Source organism: Chiloscyllium plagiosum, unplaced genomic scaffold (assembly GCF_037043375.1).
Source record: "Chiloscyllium plagiosum isolate Xiang-an unplaced genomic scaffold, Cpla_swu_hap1 HiC_scaffold_3, whole genome shotgun sequence".
Taxonomy (NCBI): domain Eukaryota; kingdom Metazoa; phylum Chordata; class Chondrichthyes; order Orectolobiformes; family Hemiscylliidae; genus Chiloscyllium; species Chiloscyllium plagiosum.
This window is the reverse complement of record NW_028270141.1, coordinates 47312323-47330705: the sequence shown is the minus strand read 5'-3', so window position 1 is coordinate 47330705 and position 18383 is coordinate 47312323. Positions and strand designations below refer to the sequence as shown.

The following is an 18383-nucleotide window of genomic DNA, read 5'->3' as shown; positions in this document are numbered from 1 at the left end:
CAAGTACTTTGCATTGGTATTCATGAAGGAGAGGGGCATGACTGATGTTGAGGTTAGGGATAGATGTTTGATTACTCTAGATCAAGTCAGCATAAGGAGGGAGGAAGTGTTGGGTATTCTAAAAGGCATTAAGATGTTCAAGTCCCCAGGTCTGGATGGGATCTATCCCAGCTTATTAGGGAAATGAGAGAGGGAATAGCTGTGGCTTAACAGATATTTCTGCAGCATCCCTGAACACAGGTGAGGTCCGGAGGACAGGAGAATTGCTAATGTTGTCCCCATGTTTAAGAAGTGTAGCAAGGACAATCCAGGTAATTATAGACCAACATCACTGGTAGGGGAAGCTGTTGGAGAAGACATTGAGGGATAGGATCTATTCCCATTTGGAAGAAAATTGGCTTATCAGTAATGGACAGCATGGTTTTAGATGATTAGATTAGATGACTTAGTGTGGAAACAGGCCCTTCGGCCCAACAAGTCCACACCGCCCCGCCGAAGCGTAACCCACCCATACCCCTACATTTACCCCTTTACCTAACACTACGGGCAATTTAGCATGGCCAATTCACCTGACTTGCACATCTTTGGACTGTGGGAGGAAACCGGAGCCCCCGGAGGAAACCCACGCAGACACGGGGAGAACGTGCAAACTCCACACAGTCAGTCGCCTGAGTCGGGAATTGAACCCGGGTCTCTGGCGCTGCGAGGCAGCAGTGCTAACCACTGTGCCACCGTGCGGGGAAGGTCATGTCTTACAAACCTAATAGAATTCTTTGAGAAGGTAGCAAAGTTAATTGATGCAGGAAGGGCTGTAGATGTCATACACATGGATTTTAGTAAGGCATTTGATAAGGTTCCCCATGAAAGGCTGATTGAGAAAGTGAAGTTGCATGGGGTCTAGGGTGTACTAGCTAGATGGTTAGAGAACTGTGTGGGTAACAGGAGACAGAGAGTAGTAGTGGAAGGGAGTTTCTCAAAATGGAGAACCGTGACCAGTGGTCTTCTACAGGGACCTGTGCTGGGACCACTGGTGTTTGTGATATACATAAATAATTTGGACGAAGGTATTGGTTGCCTGATTAGCAAGTTTGCAGATGACACTAGGATTGGTGAAGGAACAGATAGTGAAGGGGACTGTCAGAGAATACAGCAGAATACAGATAGATTGGAGAGATGGGCAGAGAAATGGCAGATGGAATTCAGTCTGAGCAAATGTGAGATGATGCATTTTGGAAGATCCAATTCAAGAGTGAACTATACAGTAAATGGAAAAGTCCTGGGGAAAATTGATGTACAGAGAGATCTGGGTGTTCAGGTCCATTGTACCCTGAAGGTGGCAATGCAGGTCGATTGAGTGGTCAAGAAGGCATACGGCATGATTTCTTCATCAGACGGGATATTGAGTACAAGAGTTGGCAGGTCATGTTACAGATGTGTAGGACTTTGATTTGGCCACATTTGGAATACTGCGTACAGTTCTGGTCACCACATTACCAAAAGGATGTGGATGCTTTGGAGAGGGTGGAGAGGAGGTTCACCAGGATGTTGCCTGGTATGGAGGGCGGTCGCAGTGAAGAGAGGTTGAATAGATTATGATTATTTTCATTAGAAAGATGGAGGTTGAGGGGGCCCTGATTGAGGTCTACAAGATCATGAGAGGTATAGACAGGGTGGGTAGCCAGAAGTTTTTTCCCCAGAGGAGGGGGTCTCAATTACTAGTGGTCACGAGTTCAAAGTGAGAGGGGAAAGGTTTACAGGATATATGTGTGGAAAGTTCTTTACGCAAAGGGTGGTGAGTGCCTGGAATGTGTTGCCAGCGGAGGTGGTAGGGGCAGGAACGGTAGTGTCATTTAAGATGCATCTAGACAGATACATTAATGGTCAGGGAGCAGAGGGATACAGATCCTTAGGGAATAGACGACAGGTTTAGATAGAGGATCTGGATCAGCGCAGGCTTGGAGGGCCGAAGGGCCTGTTCCTGTGCTGTAATGTTCCTTGCTCTTTGTTCTGCCTGAGATTACATTTGCTGACCTAATCTGCATAATGAACATTAGTTCAAAAGGAGACTCCTAAAAAAAATGGCATTTAGGAAAGACTTTTGGTAACATTAAACTTGCCAAATTTCTTCTGAACTAGCTGCTTATATGTGCAATTAGTGCTCCCGTATGTTTCTAAATATTCTGATTGGTCACTGACCTGATTTCCAGTCATGATTCGGAGATGCCGGTGTTGGACTGGGGTGTACAAAGTTAAAAATCACACAACACCAGGTTATAGTCCACTATAACCTGGTGTTGTGTGATTTTTAACTCTGATTTCCAGTAACTGTCAACCCCATGGTCTTAAAATTCCCTCCAATTGGGAGTTATTTCAGCAAGTGAGATCCAAACTTGAGACGTGAATATCAAGCACTCAGACATTTCTTTACATTTGGGTGGACTTACTATTCAACTGTGCAGTGGTTAAGGTAACAAATGAACACCTCTATCTCAATATTTAACAATGAATTTTATTGGACAGTTGAATTGATCTTCACTTTGTTTTCTGGGTGCAGGTCAAACTGGTGAACATCAGAAATGATGACATCACTGATGGAAATCCTAAGCTCACCTTGGGGCTGATCTGGACCATTATTTTGCACTTTCAGGTACAATTTTCATTTTTCTCTTCAGCATGTTTGTGCTGGCTCAATGATACGTCCAACATTAATATTTTGGCTTTTTCAGTCCAGTGTATGTTTTATTAAGGAACTATTGGTATTAAGAGATTGCATTTTTTTTAAGTTACCATATTGTTGTTCTGTGTGCTCTCTTTTGCTTCTCAGTGAAGTGTTTGAAAAGCTTCAGTATCGCGATTGAGTTCACAATTATTATTTGAGGACCAATTTTACAAAATGGATTTGATTGAGGTTTGAAGTGAGGTAAGGAGGGGGTGAGGAGTGCTAAGATTTAGGTACAAGACAATACTGTCAAGATATTTCAAGCAAAACGAGGTGTATAAAGTTATAACGGGCTTAGACAGAGTTCTCAGGAAAGACCTGTTTCCCATTGTGGAGAGGCCAATTTCCAAAAGCACAGATTTGACGGTGATTAGTGGAGGGATTAGAAAGGAAATGGAGGGCAGTCAGTGTCTAATAGCAGCTTGAATGAAAGTTAGATGACGATGACAGGTTTGCCTGCAGTGATCCTTAATTGAGCACTTCAGGATCTGAATTGGTAGTGGGGTAGGAATCTTAGCCATAGGCCTCCCACCTAAAATGTCATCTTGGTGGGGGACAAGAGGGTGGTTGGGTTTTGGTTAGGCCATCACACGCTGAGTGCACCGCAGTGCTCTCCCCACCCACAAGCTTGCCACCTCCAGCAGCAGGAGGTTCCCCTCACAGACACACACTGACCCCTGCCAGACTGAAATCCTTCACCTCTCATAGAAATGGCTCATTAAAAAGGTCCGGAATAGGAATGAGCCATTTGGCCCATTGTGCTTGCACAAGTCAAATCTAACCACTCATTCTAATCCCTTCTCCAGGCATTTGGTCCATAGCCTTTGCAGGTTACAGAACCTCAGGTGCAGACCCCAGTTCCTTTAAAGTGAATAGAGAATTTCTTCCCCTGCTGCAAAACCGGCATCAAATCCCAGGCACTCACTAACCTCTGGGTGAAAAGGTTTTTCCCATTTCCCCTCTAAGTTCCCTTGCCACATTGATTTCAGTGAAAACGCGATATGTAATATATACTGACCTAACCAGCGACAGTCTATGTCATCCCAGAAACAAATAGGTAAGAATAAAAGGCATAAAAGGAATTTTAAAGCGATTGGTATAAGTAGCAATGGCAGGCAGAAAAAGTTTGACGCAGCAAATCCTTAACAATTTGGAATGTCTGCGTGAGATTTTGATGGAGACAAGTTAGTTCATGACTTTCCAAAGAAAATGAATGATTACTTGAAGAAAAAGGCATTGTCGGGCTGCGTAAAAAAAAAACAAAACTGGGATATCAGGGACTATGTTAGAGAGAGCTGGGCAAGGTGGGGTGAATTACCGTCTTTTGTGCTGTAACCATACTTTGTACGAATTACTGGAGTTTTTAAAAATCCAGAAGCAAAATTAAATGCAAAGCTGGCACTGAAATTGAGCGTCGTACAGAACATTCCATTACAGCAGCATCTGTCTTGAGTGGTTTACATTGCTTTACGTGATATAAACTTGTCATTAACATGGCCACTTCCAGACTTTAATCCATTTTTACTGACAAGACTGCAGCCCTGTATTCTCAATCTTATCAATCACTTCATTGAAAAATAGAATTTACAGTGTAGCTCACACACAGCAAATGGTCTGTGGTGTTTATGCTTCACACAGCTTCCTTCTGCTCCTCTTCATCTATCACCAGCATCAAATTCTTTATTGCTTCCTCCCTCATCTACTTAATTAACTTCCTCTTAAATCCATCTATGACATTTGCCTCAATTATTCCGTGTGTTGAAGAGATCCGCACTCTTGCCACTCTCTGAATAATGAAGTTTCTCCTGAATTCCCTGCTTTGTTTATTAGTGGCAATTCTTTGAGGCCTGGTCAATTTTGGACCATAAGTGCAGTATTTTCCCCATATCCACAGTTTTGAACGTGCTCATAATCTGAAAGTTATCCTTTAGCCTTCCCTTTTCTAGAACAGAGAGCTACAGCCAATTTGTTATTTTCCTATTGATATTAACTCCTGGAGTAGTACTACATATAGCTCCTCGGATGCAACCTGACCTGCTGTGTTTTTCCAGCACTACTCTAACCTTGACTTCATATGGTGTGGCTATTTGCAAATCAAAAAAAGTGACTTGCATTTGCTTCATGCCTTTCACAGCCTTAAGACTTCACAAAACACTTCACATCCACTAAAATAATTTGTTGAAGTGTAATTTTAAAAATGCAGCAGTCCAAAGATGTGCAAGTTATTTGGATTGGCCATGGGAAATACAGGGTTACTGGGATACAGTAGGAGGGGATAGCAATGGGTGGGATGATCTTCGGCGAGTTGATGTAGACTTGAAGGACTGAATGGCCTGCTTCCACATGATAGGGATTCTGTTAATTTTCATAGCATTTAGATAATCAACCAGCTAATATGTTTTCTGTGTTGGCTGAAAGACTAATAGTGGTGAGGACAACAGGGAAAAATTCCCTGTTCTTTGAAATAATGTTATAGCATCTTTTACATTCATCTGAGTGAGCAGGTGGGGCTTTGATTTAAAGTTTCATCTTAAAGACGGCCCTTACCCTTTGATTATACAGTCTGAGCAGGCTGAGCCTCATTCCTGATGTCGATTTTCCTACTCCTCGAATGTTGCTTGACCTGCTGTGCTTTTCCAGCACCACTCTAACCTTGACTCTGATCTCCAGCATCTGCAGTCCTCACTTTTACCTGAGCCATAACTGAACAAAGTGTCTGGTTCGAGTTAGTATGCCTGTGACATCAGTGCTGTATCAGCAGTGTGATTGGAGGCCTGTGCCTGTCAGGAGAGCACACTTTTGTTCAGAAACTCCTTGGTTTGCTACAGATTGAAGAGAAAGTCAGAAAGTATGATCATAAAAATAACACATCTGTATGACATTTGATACAGAAAAGCAGCTCTGTTGCAAGATGCATACAGGTCCATGCTAATCTACATTAGCCCTGTGTGCCATTCTCTGACAAGGCAAGTCAGAATGTTGTGCAAGTATGCTACACCCAATGTGTAGACCAATTCTCACAGATATTTCTTTAAAAAGTAATCTTTGAACTGAGACATTGTAAAACACCATTTTTGAACTGTTTAATCCTGATTAATCCTGCACCTTGAGCTGCAGCAAATTCCTGCTGCCTGAAGTTGGGCAGATCAGCCAGCCTGATGAAGAGCAAGAATAAGCAGTCTGTAGCTATAATAGTTCTGAACTTAAGCACAACTCATCATGTCAACAATGCTGGCTTTTGTTTGTCCATATGCAAAACTTCCCCCTTTGTGATAAATTGTGACAGGCTCTAAACATATTGCCTAATTCCCAAGGGGAGGTTTTGGAAAGAATTCTCTTCAGAGTATGCTGTGATGACCCATTCTAATCGGTCATTTCCTGTGTAGCATTCTCACTAATGTGAACCAGAGATACAAATCTTAAATAGCTTATATAAATCCTCTCTCAAAATATTAACTTTACTGCTAGGCTAACCATTTCATGTTGAGTATATTCATGATAATTCCATCCTTCCTCATGCCACCTCACATTATTGAGTATTTTACGTTATTAGTTATAAAAGTATGAATGTAGCATAATTTACTTTCATGATATTTCCCTATGGATAAGTTTCATCAGTGGGTATGAGATTAATATTGAATTGTCATACAAGTATCAGGCAATAGCCATAACCAATAACCAAATCATCTCCTTTCAACATTCAACTGCACTACTTTCATCCAAACTCCCACCATCCATATCCTGTGAGCCACCATTGGAGAAATGTAAGAGTAGCAGGTCGCCTTTTTTTTTTTGCTTGACCCTGTTTAGTCATCAGTGAGATGATGGCTGACTAGATGAAATGATGATGCTCCATATGCCGAGACACCAGTGGTGAACAAAACTCAATCCCAGTTTTAGAATTAACAATTGATGCAGCATTGATTGCCATTTGCAGAATACTTGCAAGCTTGTACCACCTTTTGTGTGAGCAAATGTTCATTAACTTCACTCCTGAAAGGCCTGTCTCAATCTTTTTGACTCTGCTCCTGGTCCTCGATTCCCCAACTATGAGCCAGTCCACCATTTACAAGGTAGAAGTCAGAAATGTGATTGATGGAATATTTTCCACTTACCTAGATGCATGCATCTTGCAAACAACACTGGGGTCAAAAATAAAGCAGCACTTTCATTTGACACACCATCCACTACCTTATGTATTCACTGCTGATGCACAGTGGCAGCAGTCTGTACCATTTACAAGATGCACTGCAAAAACTTATTGAACCTCCTTGGATGCATCTTCCAAGGCCGTGACCTCTCCCACCTAGAAAGACAAGGCAACAGATGCAAGGGAATACTGCCACCTGCAACTTCTCTTTCAAGCCAAACATCACCCGGATTTGGAACTAGATCATCGTTTCTTTACTGTTATTGGGTCAAAATTCTAGAACTCCTTCCCTAACAGCACTGTGGGTTTCCCTATAGCAAATGGAGTTCAAGGACATACTTCAGCCTCTCCTTCTCAACAACAATTAGGGATGGGCAATAAATGCTGACCTTGCCAGCACCTGAATGATTAAAATGAAATATGTAGGAGATAACGCCGATTAATCATTAATTGCTGACTACTGTGGATTCAAGTCCCTCTCCAAGTACCTGAGTACATAATGCAGATGACAGTCCAAATGCACTCCCCTATAATGGTGAGGTCCGGACAACAAATGCTTGAGGGTAAGACATAAAAAAACGAAACAGTTTTCATCTTTGGTATCTCAGACATATTCGGAATTTCTTCAGGACAAGGTCACTAACACCTGCTTAGCCATATTGGAATTGGGTGACTTTGAATAGAGGTGATCATTGGTGTCTGGTAGTGTAATGACCTGCTGAAGTGACCAAGAGAGCTGTGTGCATTTGGCAGTTTCATCTTGAAACCAAAGTTGTCCTATTTCTGTGAAATTATAGCTTTTGAATTTCTAAAATGGACTGCTGTCACCAGGCAGAGTTTCATAGTGGGACCAAAATAAATTGAAATTTGAAAATGTTGTGTTGGGATTAGGATGTTTACAGTAATGTATTATACATTGATTATATGTATTACATCTGGTGGGTGGGAAACATATGGTTTGGCTCACAAAAGCTCTGAGTGCTTAAACGTCATACAAATGCAACAGCCATCATTCAGTGTTTGTGTCAAAGTACAGAATATCTTCATGACTCAGTGTTTCTCCATTTGAGGTTTTTCATCTTTCACCAGATACCCAAGTGAACAAAAACATGCACCTTCTAGTAGCTCAGAGCAGATTTGTAGAAACATCAATTTAAAACAAGTCAACCTCTATGCACGAGCAGGGAGTCTGGGGATTAAGAAATGGATGGGTAGCCATGATGCTGTTCGTCTTCTCCACCTCCTCCAAGCACAGACATCAAAAGGGATGAGCAGACCTCTGTTTGGTCAGATAGGCCCAGCCAGGTTTTAATAGCTGTGCCGCATTTTAATTTGTTTGCCATCGGAATGCCATTCCTTCCCCACAAAGAAATACAAACTGGGAGGTGAAGCCATCTTTGTGTGGCACGGTGGCTCAGTGGTTAATATTGCTTCACAGCGCCAGGGACCCAGGTTCAATTCCACCTCCGGGCAACTGACTGTGTGGAGTTTGCATGTTCTGTGTGTCTGCGTGAGTTTCCTCTGGCTGCTCCCGTTTCCTGCCACAGTCCAAAACTGTACAGATTAAGTAGATTGGGCATGCTAAATCGTCCATAGAGTCTAGGATGTGGGTGGGTCTCGGTGAGATTGTCTTTCCAGGGTCAGTATGGATTCGATGGGCTGAATGGCCTGTTTCCACACTGTACGGATTCCATTTTTCCAAGACCTATTGACTAACTAATTGTGGCAATCTTACCAGAAGCAGAGACTGGTGTCAGATATTGAGGCACACTCCTGGATCTTGCTGGAGCAGACTGGCAAGCCCTCAAGAGTCGGGTCGGTAGGGGAGTCCTTGGGGACATTTGTGGAAGAGAGTGCGAGACCAGCTGTAGTGTGAGAAGACTTTAAGTATCCATTAATTGGTCATTTTTGGAGCTGAATTGGCCCAGGAGTCAATTAGCTTCTCTGTCGCTGTTAAAATACCAGCGTTAGCAGGAAGCTGACAGGCAAAGCAATGCCAGTCAGCCACCACCTTTCGGTGTGAGGGGTGTGACATTTCATTCGTAATTGCGACGCTACATAATGACCAAAGATCATTGACCTAAAAGTTTAAGTTAATCTCCTTCTCCACAGTTACAGCCTGACTGATTCCAATGTTTCTTGCCAAGATTGCCTTCCATGCTGTTAGGTTTTTTTTGTCCGTGTCCCATTTGAGTAAAGACTGGAAAAACTTGTTTTCAGGCTTGCAGTGTGTCCGAGGTCATGGGGATGAGAAAGTTGCTTCATTTTGTGAGAAAAGTAGATATTGGCAACAGACTTAACGTGAACAAAAGCTCATTATAAATTAGCCAAGTATGGGATAGTTGGACTTAAATAAAACTGGATTTCCACTGAGTCTTTGTTAATGGTTCATGAGCCCATTACTGATTTGTATCTGTCTATCTTTCCTCTTGCTCCTTAACTCAACCCTTCCATTCCCAAGCACAGTTCCTCCAACTCACAGTTCCAATAGTCACGGTCTGATAGAGAGACAGCTATATAAATTGTGGGTGAATGTTTGTCAAGAAAGTGATCCATGATTCTGGCTTTGGCCTTGACATCCTGACCTGGATAGAGTTTGCTATTGCTTCACTAATGAGCAGTAAGGAGGAAGAAATTATTATTGGAATAGTTGTTCAATAGCATTTAGAAACCCAAGTGCTGAATTTCATTTTCTGGTATCTTTGGTTCATTTGGATAATGAATTGTAAAGGACTTTACCAATGAGTCATTGATTGATGCCAGTCACCGTGAGAAGTGATTTCATTGGAACACACAATTCAAAGAGGGTTTGCAATAGACAGGTTTCTGGCTGAAGAGTTTAGAAATGGGTCCCAGTGTCAAAATGAGGAGTTGGTCATTTAGCACTGAGATCAAAAGAAATCTCTTCATTCAAAGTATTATGAAGCTTGGGAATTCTCCAGCTCAAAGGACTGTAGATGTTTTATTGCTGAGCATATTCAGGGTTGAGATTAATAGGTGTTTGGATTCTAAGGGAATCCAGGGGAGTCAAGAGAGGTTGAATTTCAGCCATGATCTAAGCAAATGGCAAAGCACGTTCAATGAACCAAACAGTTTATTCCAGCTCCTGGTTCTTTTACTTCTATCATTGCCCAGTTCACCAGCTGTAGAAACCCTCATCAGTCTTTGTAACTTTTACAATTGACCTTTCCTTTACCTTTAATAGGTTGTAGACATACCAATGTGATATTTATTGCCTGCCATTCATTCCCCTTGATAAGGTGATAGTGAGTTGTGTACTACACCCATTGTGCTGTTGGGGAGGGAGTCCTAGAATTTAACCCTGTGACAATGAGGAATGGTGATATAGATCCAAAGTAAGGATGGTGAGAGATTTGGAGTTGGTAGTATTCCTACGAGTCTGCTCACTATTTGCTCCAGATGTTTGAGGTCACAGGCTTAGAAGGTGATATTTGAGAAGGCCTAGTCTGTCTGAATGCATCTTGTAGATGGTACGCACTGCTGCTACTGTGGACGGATTGAATGTTGGAAGTGGATCAGATGCCACTCAAGCTTTGTTTTGGATGGTAGGGGAAAGTGAAGACAGCAGACGTTGGAGATCAGACTCGAGAGAGTGTCTCAGACCTGAATTTGGAGCCATGGCATTTATGGCTGCTCCTGTTCAGTTTCTTGATCAGTAGCAATGCCCAGGATGTTGATGTATTCAATGATGATAATGCAGTTCAGCATCAAGAGGAGGTGGTTAGCTTCTCTGTTTTTGAAGATCATCATTGCCTACTTACCATCCCATGCCTGAGTCTATCCAGGTATCTTGTTGGACAAGGGCGTTGATTGTTTCATTATCTGAGCGTATGCAAATAGAACACTCTGAGCTTCAGCAAACTCTTAAAGAGGCTCAATCACTGTCACGAGGACCAGTTGAGGTAAACAGCATGCATGCTTTTAAAAGGAACCTATATAAAAATGAGGGAGAAAATAATGGAAGGCTGTAATGATAGGGTGAGGTGAAGCAGCTTAGAGGGGATGGAGTTGAACATTAGCTCTATCATTAACCAGTTGGTCTGAAACCCATTTGTGCTCTGTAAGATTACAAGAGTCTAGATATGCCGATGTACATGATGCAACTTCGATGTTTTTACATTCAAGCTGCATTAATCCTTACTCCTTAAAAATAACTTTGGTCGCTCAGCTTTGGTCACGTGTTCCAGTGTCTCCTTTTGTGGTTTTGTCAGGTTTTATTTGCTAATACTATTCTGAAGCATCTTGGAATATTTTGCTCTGTTTAAAGCACTATAAAAAGTTGGTAAAAGTCTCCTTCTCTTTCATAGGAAAAAATTATTTTTGAAAAGTGTTTTTTGTCCTGTCTCTTTAACCAAGGCCTCATGGGAGAAAGTCAAATATTCATCTCTTTTTATGTAAATAATTTAAGGTGCCTATGAAAGTAGAAGTGCAAATTTCCTGTTTTGCAAAATCACTATGCAATGTTTCCAGGGGCTGAACAAGACTCCTTGTGTTCAGACCTAGTACTGTTCAACTAGGTTGTTTACCCCTCTGAAGGTTTCTACATATCAAAATGCAGCGGAGTGCCTCTTCGTTTTAGAAAAGGAATAAAGTATTGGAGATTTCAGAAGGTCTCCAAAAGGTGATGGGATTGTAACCAGCTTAAAGTACTGCTAGATGACATGTAAGCAAATGACTAATGACAGGAATGCCGTTGGTTAGGAAATACTCATTGTAATATGGCTTGGAATCATGACTTCAGCTGTTACGTGTGGGAATGTATTGCCTTCACTGAAAAATAAAGCCATTAGATATCATGTGATCTCCCACTTAAAGTGCAACATCAGCTGACTTGCTTCCCAGCAATAAATTTCTTGATTCTTGCTTCCTCCAACTCACCTCTGTGTCTAAAGGTTACAGGTTGAAGTCCCACTGTGGAAACACTAGCAGAAATTTAGGCTGACTCTACAATGCAGTGCAGAAAGAGATCATTCCTTTCTGAGGCACCATCTTCCCAATAAGGTGCTAAACCAAGGCCTTGTCTGCCTTGTAAGGTGGACGGGTGATTATTTTAGGCGAATTCTGATTGGCCTGGCCATTGTCCCTTGAGCAACGCCTTTAAAAAAGGTCATTTTTGTTATTATCATAGAATTGTGCTGTGTACATACTGTTCGGGGATGGTGGCACTTGGGCAAAAAAAGTGCACTTTTTAAAAAGGCTTTAAATTAAGTTTAAAAATTGAGATTTTGAAATCTCAATATCAACTTTTTGTTTCTCAGTATTTGTTTAATCTGTGCAGGTTGAAACTAATCATGTGTCTGAACTGCCTACCAGGAGATAACACTTGTTCCAAAAAAGACAGCTCCAAGGTTAGGTGATCCGTATATGTAAGCCCAGTTTAAAGGCTTCATTACACCTCCAAGATACAGTGATAGCACTGACACAAAGATAAAACACACAACAGCTTTAAACTAATGTCTGAGGTGCAGTTATCTCTTACTTAAACTGCATTTGTAAAAGTGAAAGGTGGAGGAAACAAAAATGTGCTTATTGAACATGACTTGCCCATGAGAAATGTGGTAAGTGTGGGTTGTGATCATGAGTGACTCTAATTTTTCTGCTTAAAAACCTATTGGTTGCCTTGAGCCATACTGACCCAAATATACCTTTACATCACATAGCACATTTACTAACTTTTGAGTCAGAGTTGTTGAGATGTACAGCATGGAAACAGATCCTTCAGTCCCCTCACCATGCCAACCAGGTATCCTAAATTAATCGAGTCTCATTTGCCAGCATTTGGTCCATGTCCCTCTAAATCTTTCCTATTCATATACCCATCCAGATGCCTTTTAAATAATGTAATTGTACCAGCCTCCATCATTCCCTTTGCCAGTTCATTCCATCCATGAAAAGGTTGCCCCTTAGGTCCTTTTAAATCTTTTTCCTCTCACTTTAAACCTAAGCCCTCTAGTTTTAGTCTCCTCTCCCTGGGGAAAAGATTTTGATTATTCACCCTGTCCTGCGGGGTCATCCCTCAGCCTCCAATGCTCCAGGGAAAACAGCCCCAGCCTACTTAGCCTCTCCATGTAGTCCCAACCTTCCAACCCTGGCAATATTCTTCTAAATCTTTTCTGAATCCTTTCAAGTTTCGCAACATATTTCCTATAGCAGGGAGACTGGAATTGCACACAATATTCTAATGGTGACCCAACCAATGTCCTGTACAGCTGCAACATAATTTCCCAAAACCTATGCTCTGGCCAATAAAGGCAAGCATTATTTGAGGATTGATGAGGGCAAAGCGATGGATGTGATCTGTATGGACGTCAGTAAGGCGTTTGGCAAGGTTCCTCATGGTAGACTGGTTAGCAAGTTTAGATCACATGGAATACAGGGATAACTAGCCATTTGGATACAGAACTGGACTGGAGGCCTGTGACCACTGGTGTGCCACAATGATCGGTGCTGGGTCCACTGTTTTTTGTCATTTATATAAATGATTTGGATGTGCATATAGGATATATAGTTAGTAAGTTTGCAGATGACACAAAAATTTGACGTGGACAGCGAAAGAGGTTGCCTCAGAGTACAATGGGATCTTGATCAGGTGGGCCAATGGGCTGAGGATTAGCAGATGGAGTTTAATTTGATAAATGTGAGGTGCTGCATTTTGGAAAGGCAAATCAGTGCAGGACTTATACACTTAATGGTAAAGTCCTGGAGTGTGCTGCTGAAAAAAAGAGACCTTGGAGTGCAGCTTCATAGTTCCTTGAAAGTGGAGTTTCCGGAAGATAGGATAGTGAAGAAGGCATTTGGTATGCTTTCCTTTTTTGGTCAGTGCATTAAATATCAGAGTTAGGAGTTCATGTTTCAGCTGTACAGGACATTGGTTTATCCACTTTAGGAATATTGTGTACAGTTCTGGTCCCCTTCTTATCACAAGGATGTTGCAAAATCTGAAAGGGTTCAGAAAATATTGACAAGGATGTTACCAGGATTGGAGGGTTTGAGCTATAGAGAGAGGCTGTATAGGCTGGAGCTATTTTCCCTGGCGCATCAGAGGCTCGGGGTGACTTTTTAGAGGTTTATAAAATCATGAGGGGCATGGATAAGGTAAATAAACAAAGTCTTTTCCCTGGGTTGGGGGCAGTCCAGAACTAGAGGCCATAGGTTTACCGTGAGAGGGGAAAGATTTAAAAGAGACCTAAGAGGCAATCTTTTCAAGCAAAGGATGGTGGGTGGATGGAGTGATCTGCCAGAAGAAGTGATGGAGACTGGTACAATTATATTTAAAAGGTAGCTAGATGGGTACATGAATAGGAAGGGTTTAGAGGGATAATGGCCAAATACTGGCAAATGGGACTAGATTACTTTAGGACAGACGAGTTGGACCGACGGGTCTGTTTCTGTGCTGTACACCTCTATGACTTGTCACAATGCTAATCTTGTACAATGTTACTTTGCCCTTAAGTTTTTTTTCAGAGAGGGGTAATTGGCCAGGCTCCATCGTGTCTGAATGGTTCATTGGGACTTATTGTTTACCCTAACATGAGTGCTTCAGGCCAAAAGCAAGCAAGGTCTTTTGAAAAACTAATATAGTCAAGGGGGGATGGCCAGCTCTCTAACTGTGCAGTTCAGTTTAGTTCAGGAGGGAGTTGAGTAAGAGTCACAGGGGAAACTGGAAGCCTTCTCTCTGTCCTTCTGCCTTTATGATTTTGAACTGTAAGTTGCCTGTGCAATTGTTTGCTGTTTCTGCTAAGGGATGTGTGTATTGGGAGTGTTGCAAGTGTTTTTGGAACCGCATTATTAAATCAGGTTTGGATAGCCGGTACTCTGTTTTCTGTTCTTTGTGTTTCATTCTGTAATTTTGTAAATAAATTTTGTTAGTTTAAAACTTGGCAGTCGACCCAGCTAATTTACTCCAGGAATATACAGATAGCTAAACAAATAGCAAAGTTATGGTCTGGGTTACCTGCTTAACTATGGTTTGAGGGGTCTTGTCTAGTCTATAACGGACTCTATGACTCTGTATAAAATGCCTTCTTCACTGCACTGTCTAGTTGGGACTCACTTTCAAGGAGCTATGAACTTGCACTCCAAGGTTTCTTTATTCAGCAACACTTCTCAGGAGCTTACCATTAAGTGTATAAGTCCTGCCCTGATTTTCCCTACTGAAAAGCAACACTTCACATTTATTTAAATTAAAATTGATCTGTCTCTCCTCAGCCCATCTGATCAAGATCCCGTTATAATCTGAGGTAAAGTTCACTGTCCACTGCATTACCAATTTTGGTGCCTTTTGCAAACTTACTAACCATACCTCCTATGTTCACATCCAAATCATTTATACAAATGACAAAACGCAGTGCACCTAGACTGACGGCATACCACTGGTCATAGACCTCCAGTCTGAAAAGGACCTTATGACCACCATCCTCTGTCTCCTACCTTTGAGCCAGTTCTGTATCCAAATGACTACTTCTCCCTGTATTTCATGTGATCTAACTTTGTTAACCAGTCTACCATGCAGAACCTTGTTCAATGCCTTAATGACATTCATATAGCTCACATCCACCACTCTGCCTTCATCAATCCTCTTTGTCACTTCTTCAAAAATCTCAATCAAGTTTGTGAGACATTATTTCCCATATACGAAGCAATATTGACTATTCCTAATCAGTTCTTACCTTTCCAAATACTGTACATGTAAATCCTGTCCCTCAGAAGCCCCTTCATCAACTTGCCCATCACTGATGTCAGGCTCACCAGTCTATAGTTCCCTGGCTTCTCCCTACCAACTTTCTTAAATAGTGACACCACATTAGCCCACCTTCAATCTTCAGGAATCTCACCTGTGGCTATCAATAATATAAATATCTCAGCAAGAAGTCCAGAGAATCACTCCCCTCACTACCCTCAAAGGTACACCCCGTTGAGTCCGAGGGATTTATCCACCTTTATGCATTTTAAGGCATCCAGCACCATCTCCTCTGTAATAAGGACACTTTTCAAGATATTAGGTTAGATTAGATTCCCTACAGTGTGGAAACAGGCCCTTCTGCCCAACAAGTCTACACCAACCCTCCGAAGAGTGACTCACCCAGACCCATTTCCCTCTGACTAATGCACCGAACACTATGGGCAATTTAGAATGGCTAATTCACCTGACCTACCCATCTTTGGATGTGGGAGGAAACCAGAGAATCCAGAGGAAACCCACACAGACATGAGGAGAATGTGCAAACTCCACACAGACAATCGCCCAAGGCTGGAATCGAACCTGGGTCTCTGGCGCTGTGAGGCAATAGTGCTAGCCACCGTGCCGCCCCTTGTTTATGTCCCCACATTCTCTTGCGTCCATATCCTTCTCCACAGTAAATACTGATGCAAAATACTGGTTTAGTATCTCACCCATCTCCTTGGTTCCACACATAGGAGGCCTTACTGAGCTTTAAGGAGTCCTACTCTTTCCCTGGTTACTATTTTGTCTTTAATGTATTTGCAGAATCCCTTTGGATTCCTCTTGACCCTGTTTGCCAGAGCTACCTCATGTCATCTTTTTGCTCTCCTGATTTCCCTATTAAGTATACTGCTACTGTCTATATACTGTTCAAGGGGTTCACTTGATCCCACTTGTCTATTTCTGACACATGCTTCCTCCTTTTTCTTGAGCAGAACCTCAATTTCTCACATCATCCAGCATTCCGAACACTTACCAGCCTTGCCCTTCTTGTTATTTCAATTTTTTTTTAAGGCATCCCATTTTTCATCTGCCTCTCCAAATATCCACCCCTTGTTCTTGCCTGATACCATCAAAGTTGGTCTTCCTCTAATTTAGAACTTTAACCTTTTTGTCTGGTCTATCCTTTTCTACAACTGTTTTAAAACCAAAAGAAATATGATCACTGGGGCCCAAGTGCTCTCCACTGACACCTCAGCCACTTACCCTGCCTTATTTCTGTAATAGGTACATCTACATACTGAATAACAAAATGTTCTTGTACATTGCTTGCTTCTTCCCTCCCGAAACTGATCCTCCTGTTGTTTGCTGCTTCCCTTCCGACCCTCCTATTAATTAGTGAGGATTCAGGGAAAGGCAGTTTTCGTTTGTTTTAAAGGATGAGCACCTTTATTAAGAACATGCTTCAAACAAGGGATAGCTGTATTGAATGCAACACCCCGAAGGAACTGAGAATATTCTTTAAAATTTTATATGGATTTCCTTATTGCTTGCAACATTTAGTAATAAATGATTCTTTTGAGGACTGAAATCTTTTCTGTCCTTTTAACATTTGTGCATGGAATTTGAACTTCATGGAAGGAGGTGTAGGATCCAGCTGATTTGATTTATTATTGTCATGTGTTATGAGATATTGTGAAAAGCATTTCTTGCATGCTGTACATGCAGATTGTGCTATAAAAATTGCATCAGATGGTACAACAGAGAACAGAATATGGTGTTATAACTGCAGAGAAGGTGCAGAGAGAGAAAGATCAACACTGACATTTGAGAGGTCCATTCATTAGTGATAACAGCAGGGAAGAAATTGTTCTTGAATCTGATGGGCGATTTGTAGCAACCAGATCAAAATTAAATTAATTATTTGAGCAGCCTCAGTTTGAACGGTCGCATGAAAATTAAATTGCTTCAGATCTATCTGTAAAGTTAGAGAATGTAGTTTTTTTAAAAAAAAAATTTGTACTTGTAAAAAAGTCAATCTTTTAATCTCAACACATTACTGAAAGATAGGAGGCTGATTTACACAAGGATTATTTTCAAGGGGTTGAAACCTGTGTATGGCCTTAGATACAATGATGAACTTTGGGACTTCTGCTTTACATTTCTCCTGTATCTGGGCTGGCAATGTGTATGTGACCTGATTGGCACCATTTTGGAGCAAGCTGTTCCACTATCAAGGGATGCTTGAGCTTGCCACTACCTTCTTCGGACAGCTTCTTTCTCTCCCTTCCTCCCTCTTACCACCACTCTTCAGGGCCTTTGCTCACAGTGAGAATTCAGGAGAGAACTGGGAGGAATGGGAGAGGGGAATGGTGAATGGGAGATGTGGTCAGCAGGTGATGTGTGGCAAGAATTAGGATTTTTTTCCATTAAAATTGGAGGATTATCTCATACATAGAATCCCTACAGTTCTGATATAGGCCATTTAGCCCATTGGGTCTGCACCAACCTATGAAGAGCATCCCATCCTATCCCTATAACTCCACATTTACCATGGTTACCGACCTCGCCTGCACACAATGGGGCAATTTAGAATGGCCAATCTACCTAACCTGCACATCTTTGGACTGTGGGAGGAAACCCATGCAGACATAGGGAGAACATGCACACTTCACACAGACAGTCATTCAAGGCTAGAATCAAACTTGGGTTCCTAGTGCTGTGAGGCAGCAGTGCTAACCACTGTGCTACCATGACTGACTGTAATACATATTTGGCATATACTGATGCAATGCAGATGTTTTTCTCTGAGCACAGACTGTAATAAATTT

General features: G+C 41.8%; 1 protein-coding gene across 17 annotated transcripts in view; it reads left to right on the top strand.

Annotated features, from left to right (window-relative positions):
- Nucleotides 1-18383, top strand: part of dst (dystonin) — a 617802-nt gene that overhangs the window by 211218 nt on the left and 388201 nt on the right. For all 17 annotated transcript variants that reach the window (XM_087979186.1, XM_087979173.1, XM_087979215.1 and 14 more), the window contains one exon: nucleotides 2555-2647. In XM_087979186.1, coding sequence (XP_087835312.1) covers nucleotides 2555-2647 — 93 coding nt within the window. The remainder of the gene's footprint in view (nucleotides 1-2554; nucleotides 2648-18383) is intronic.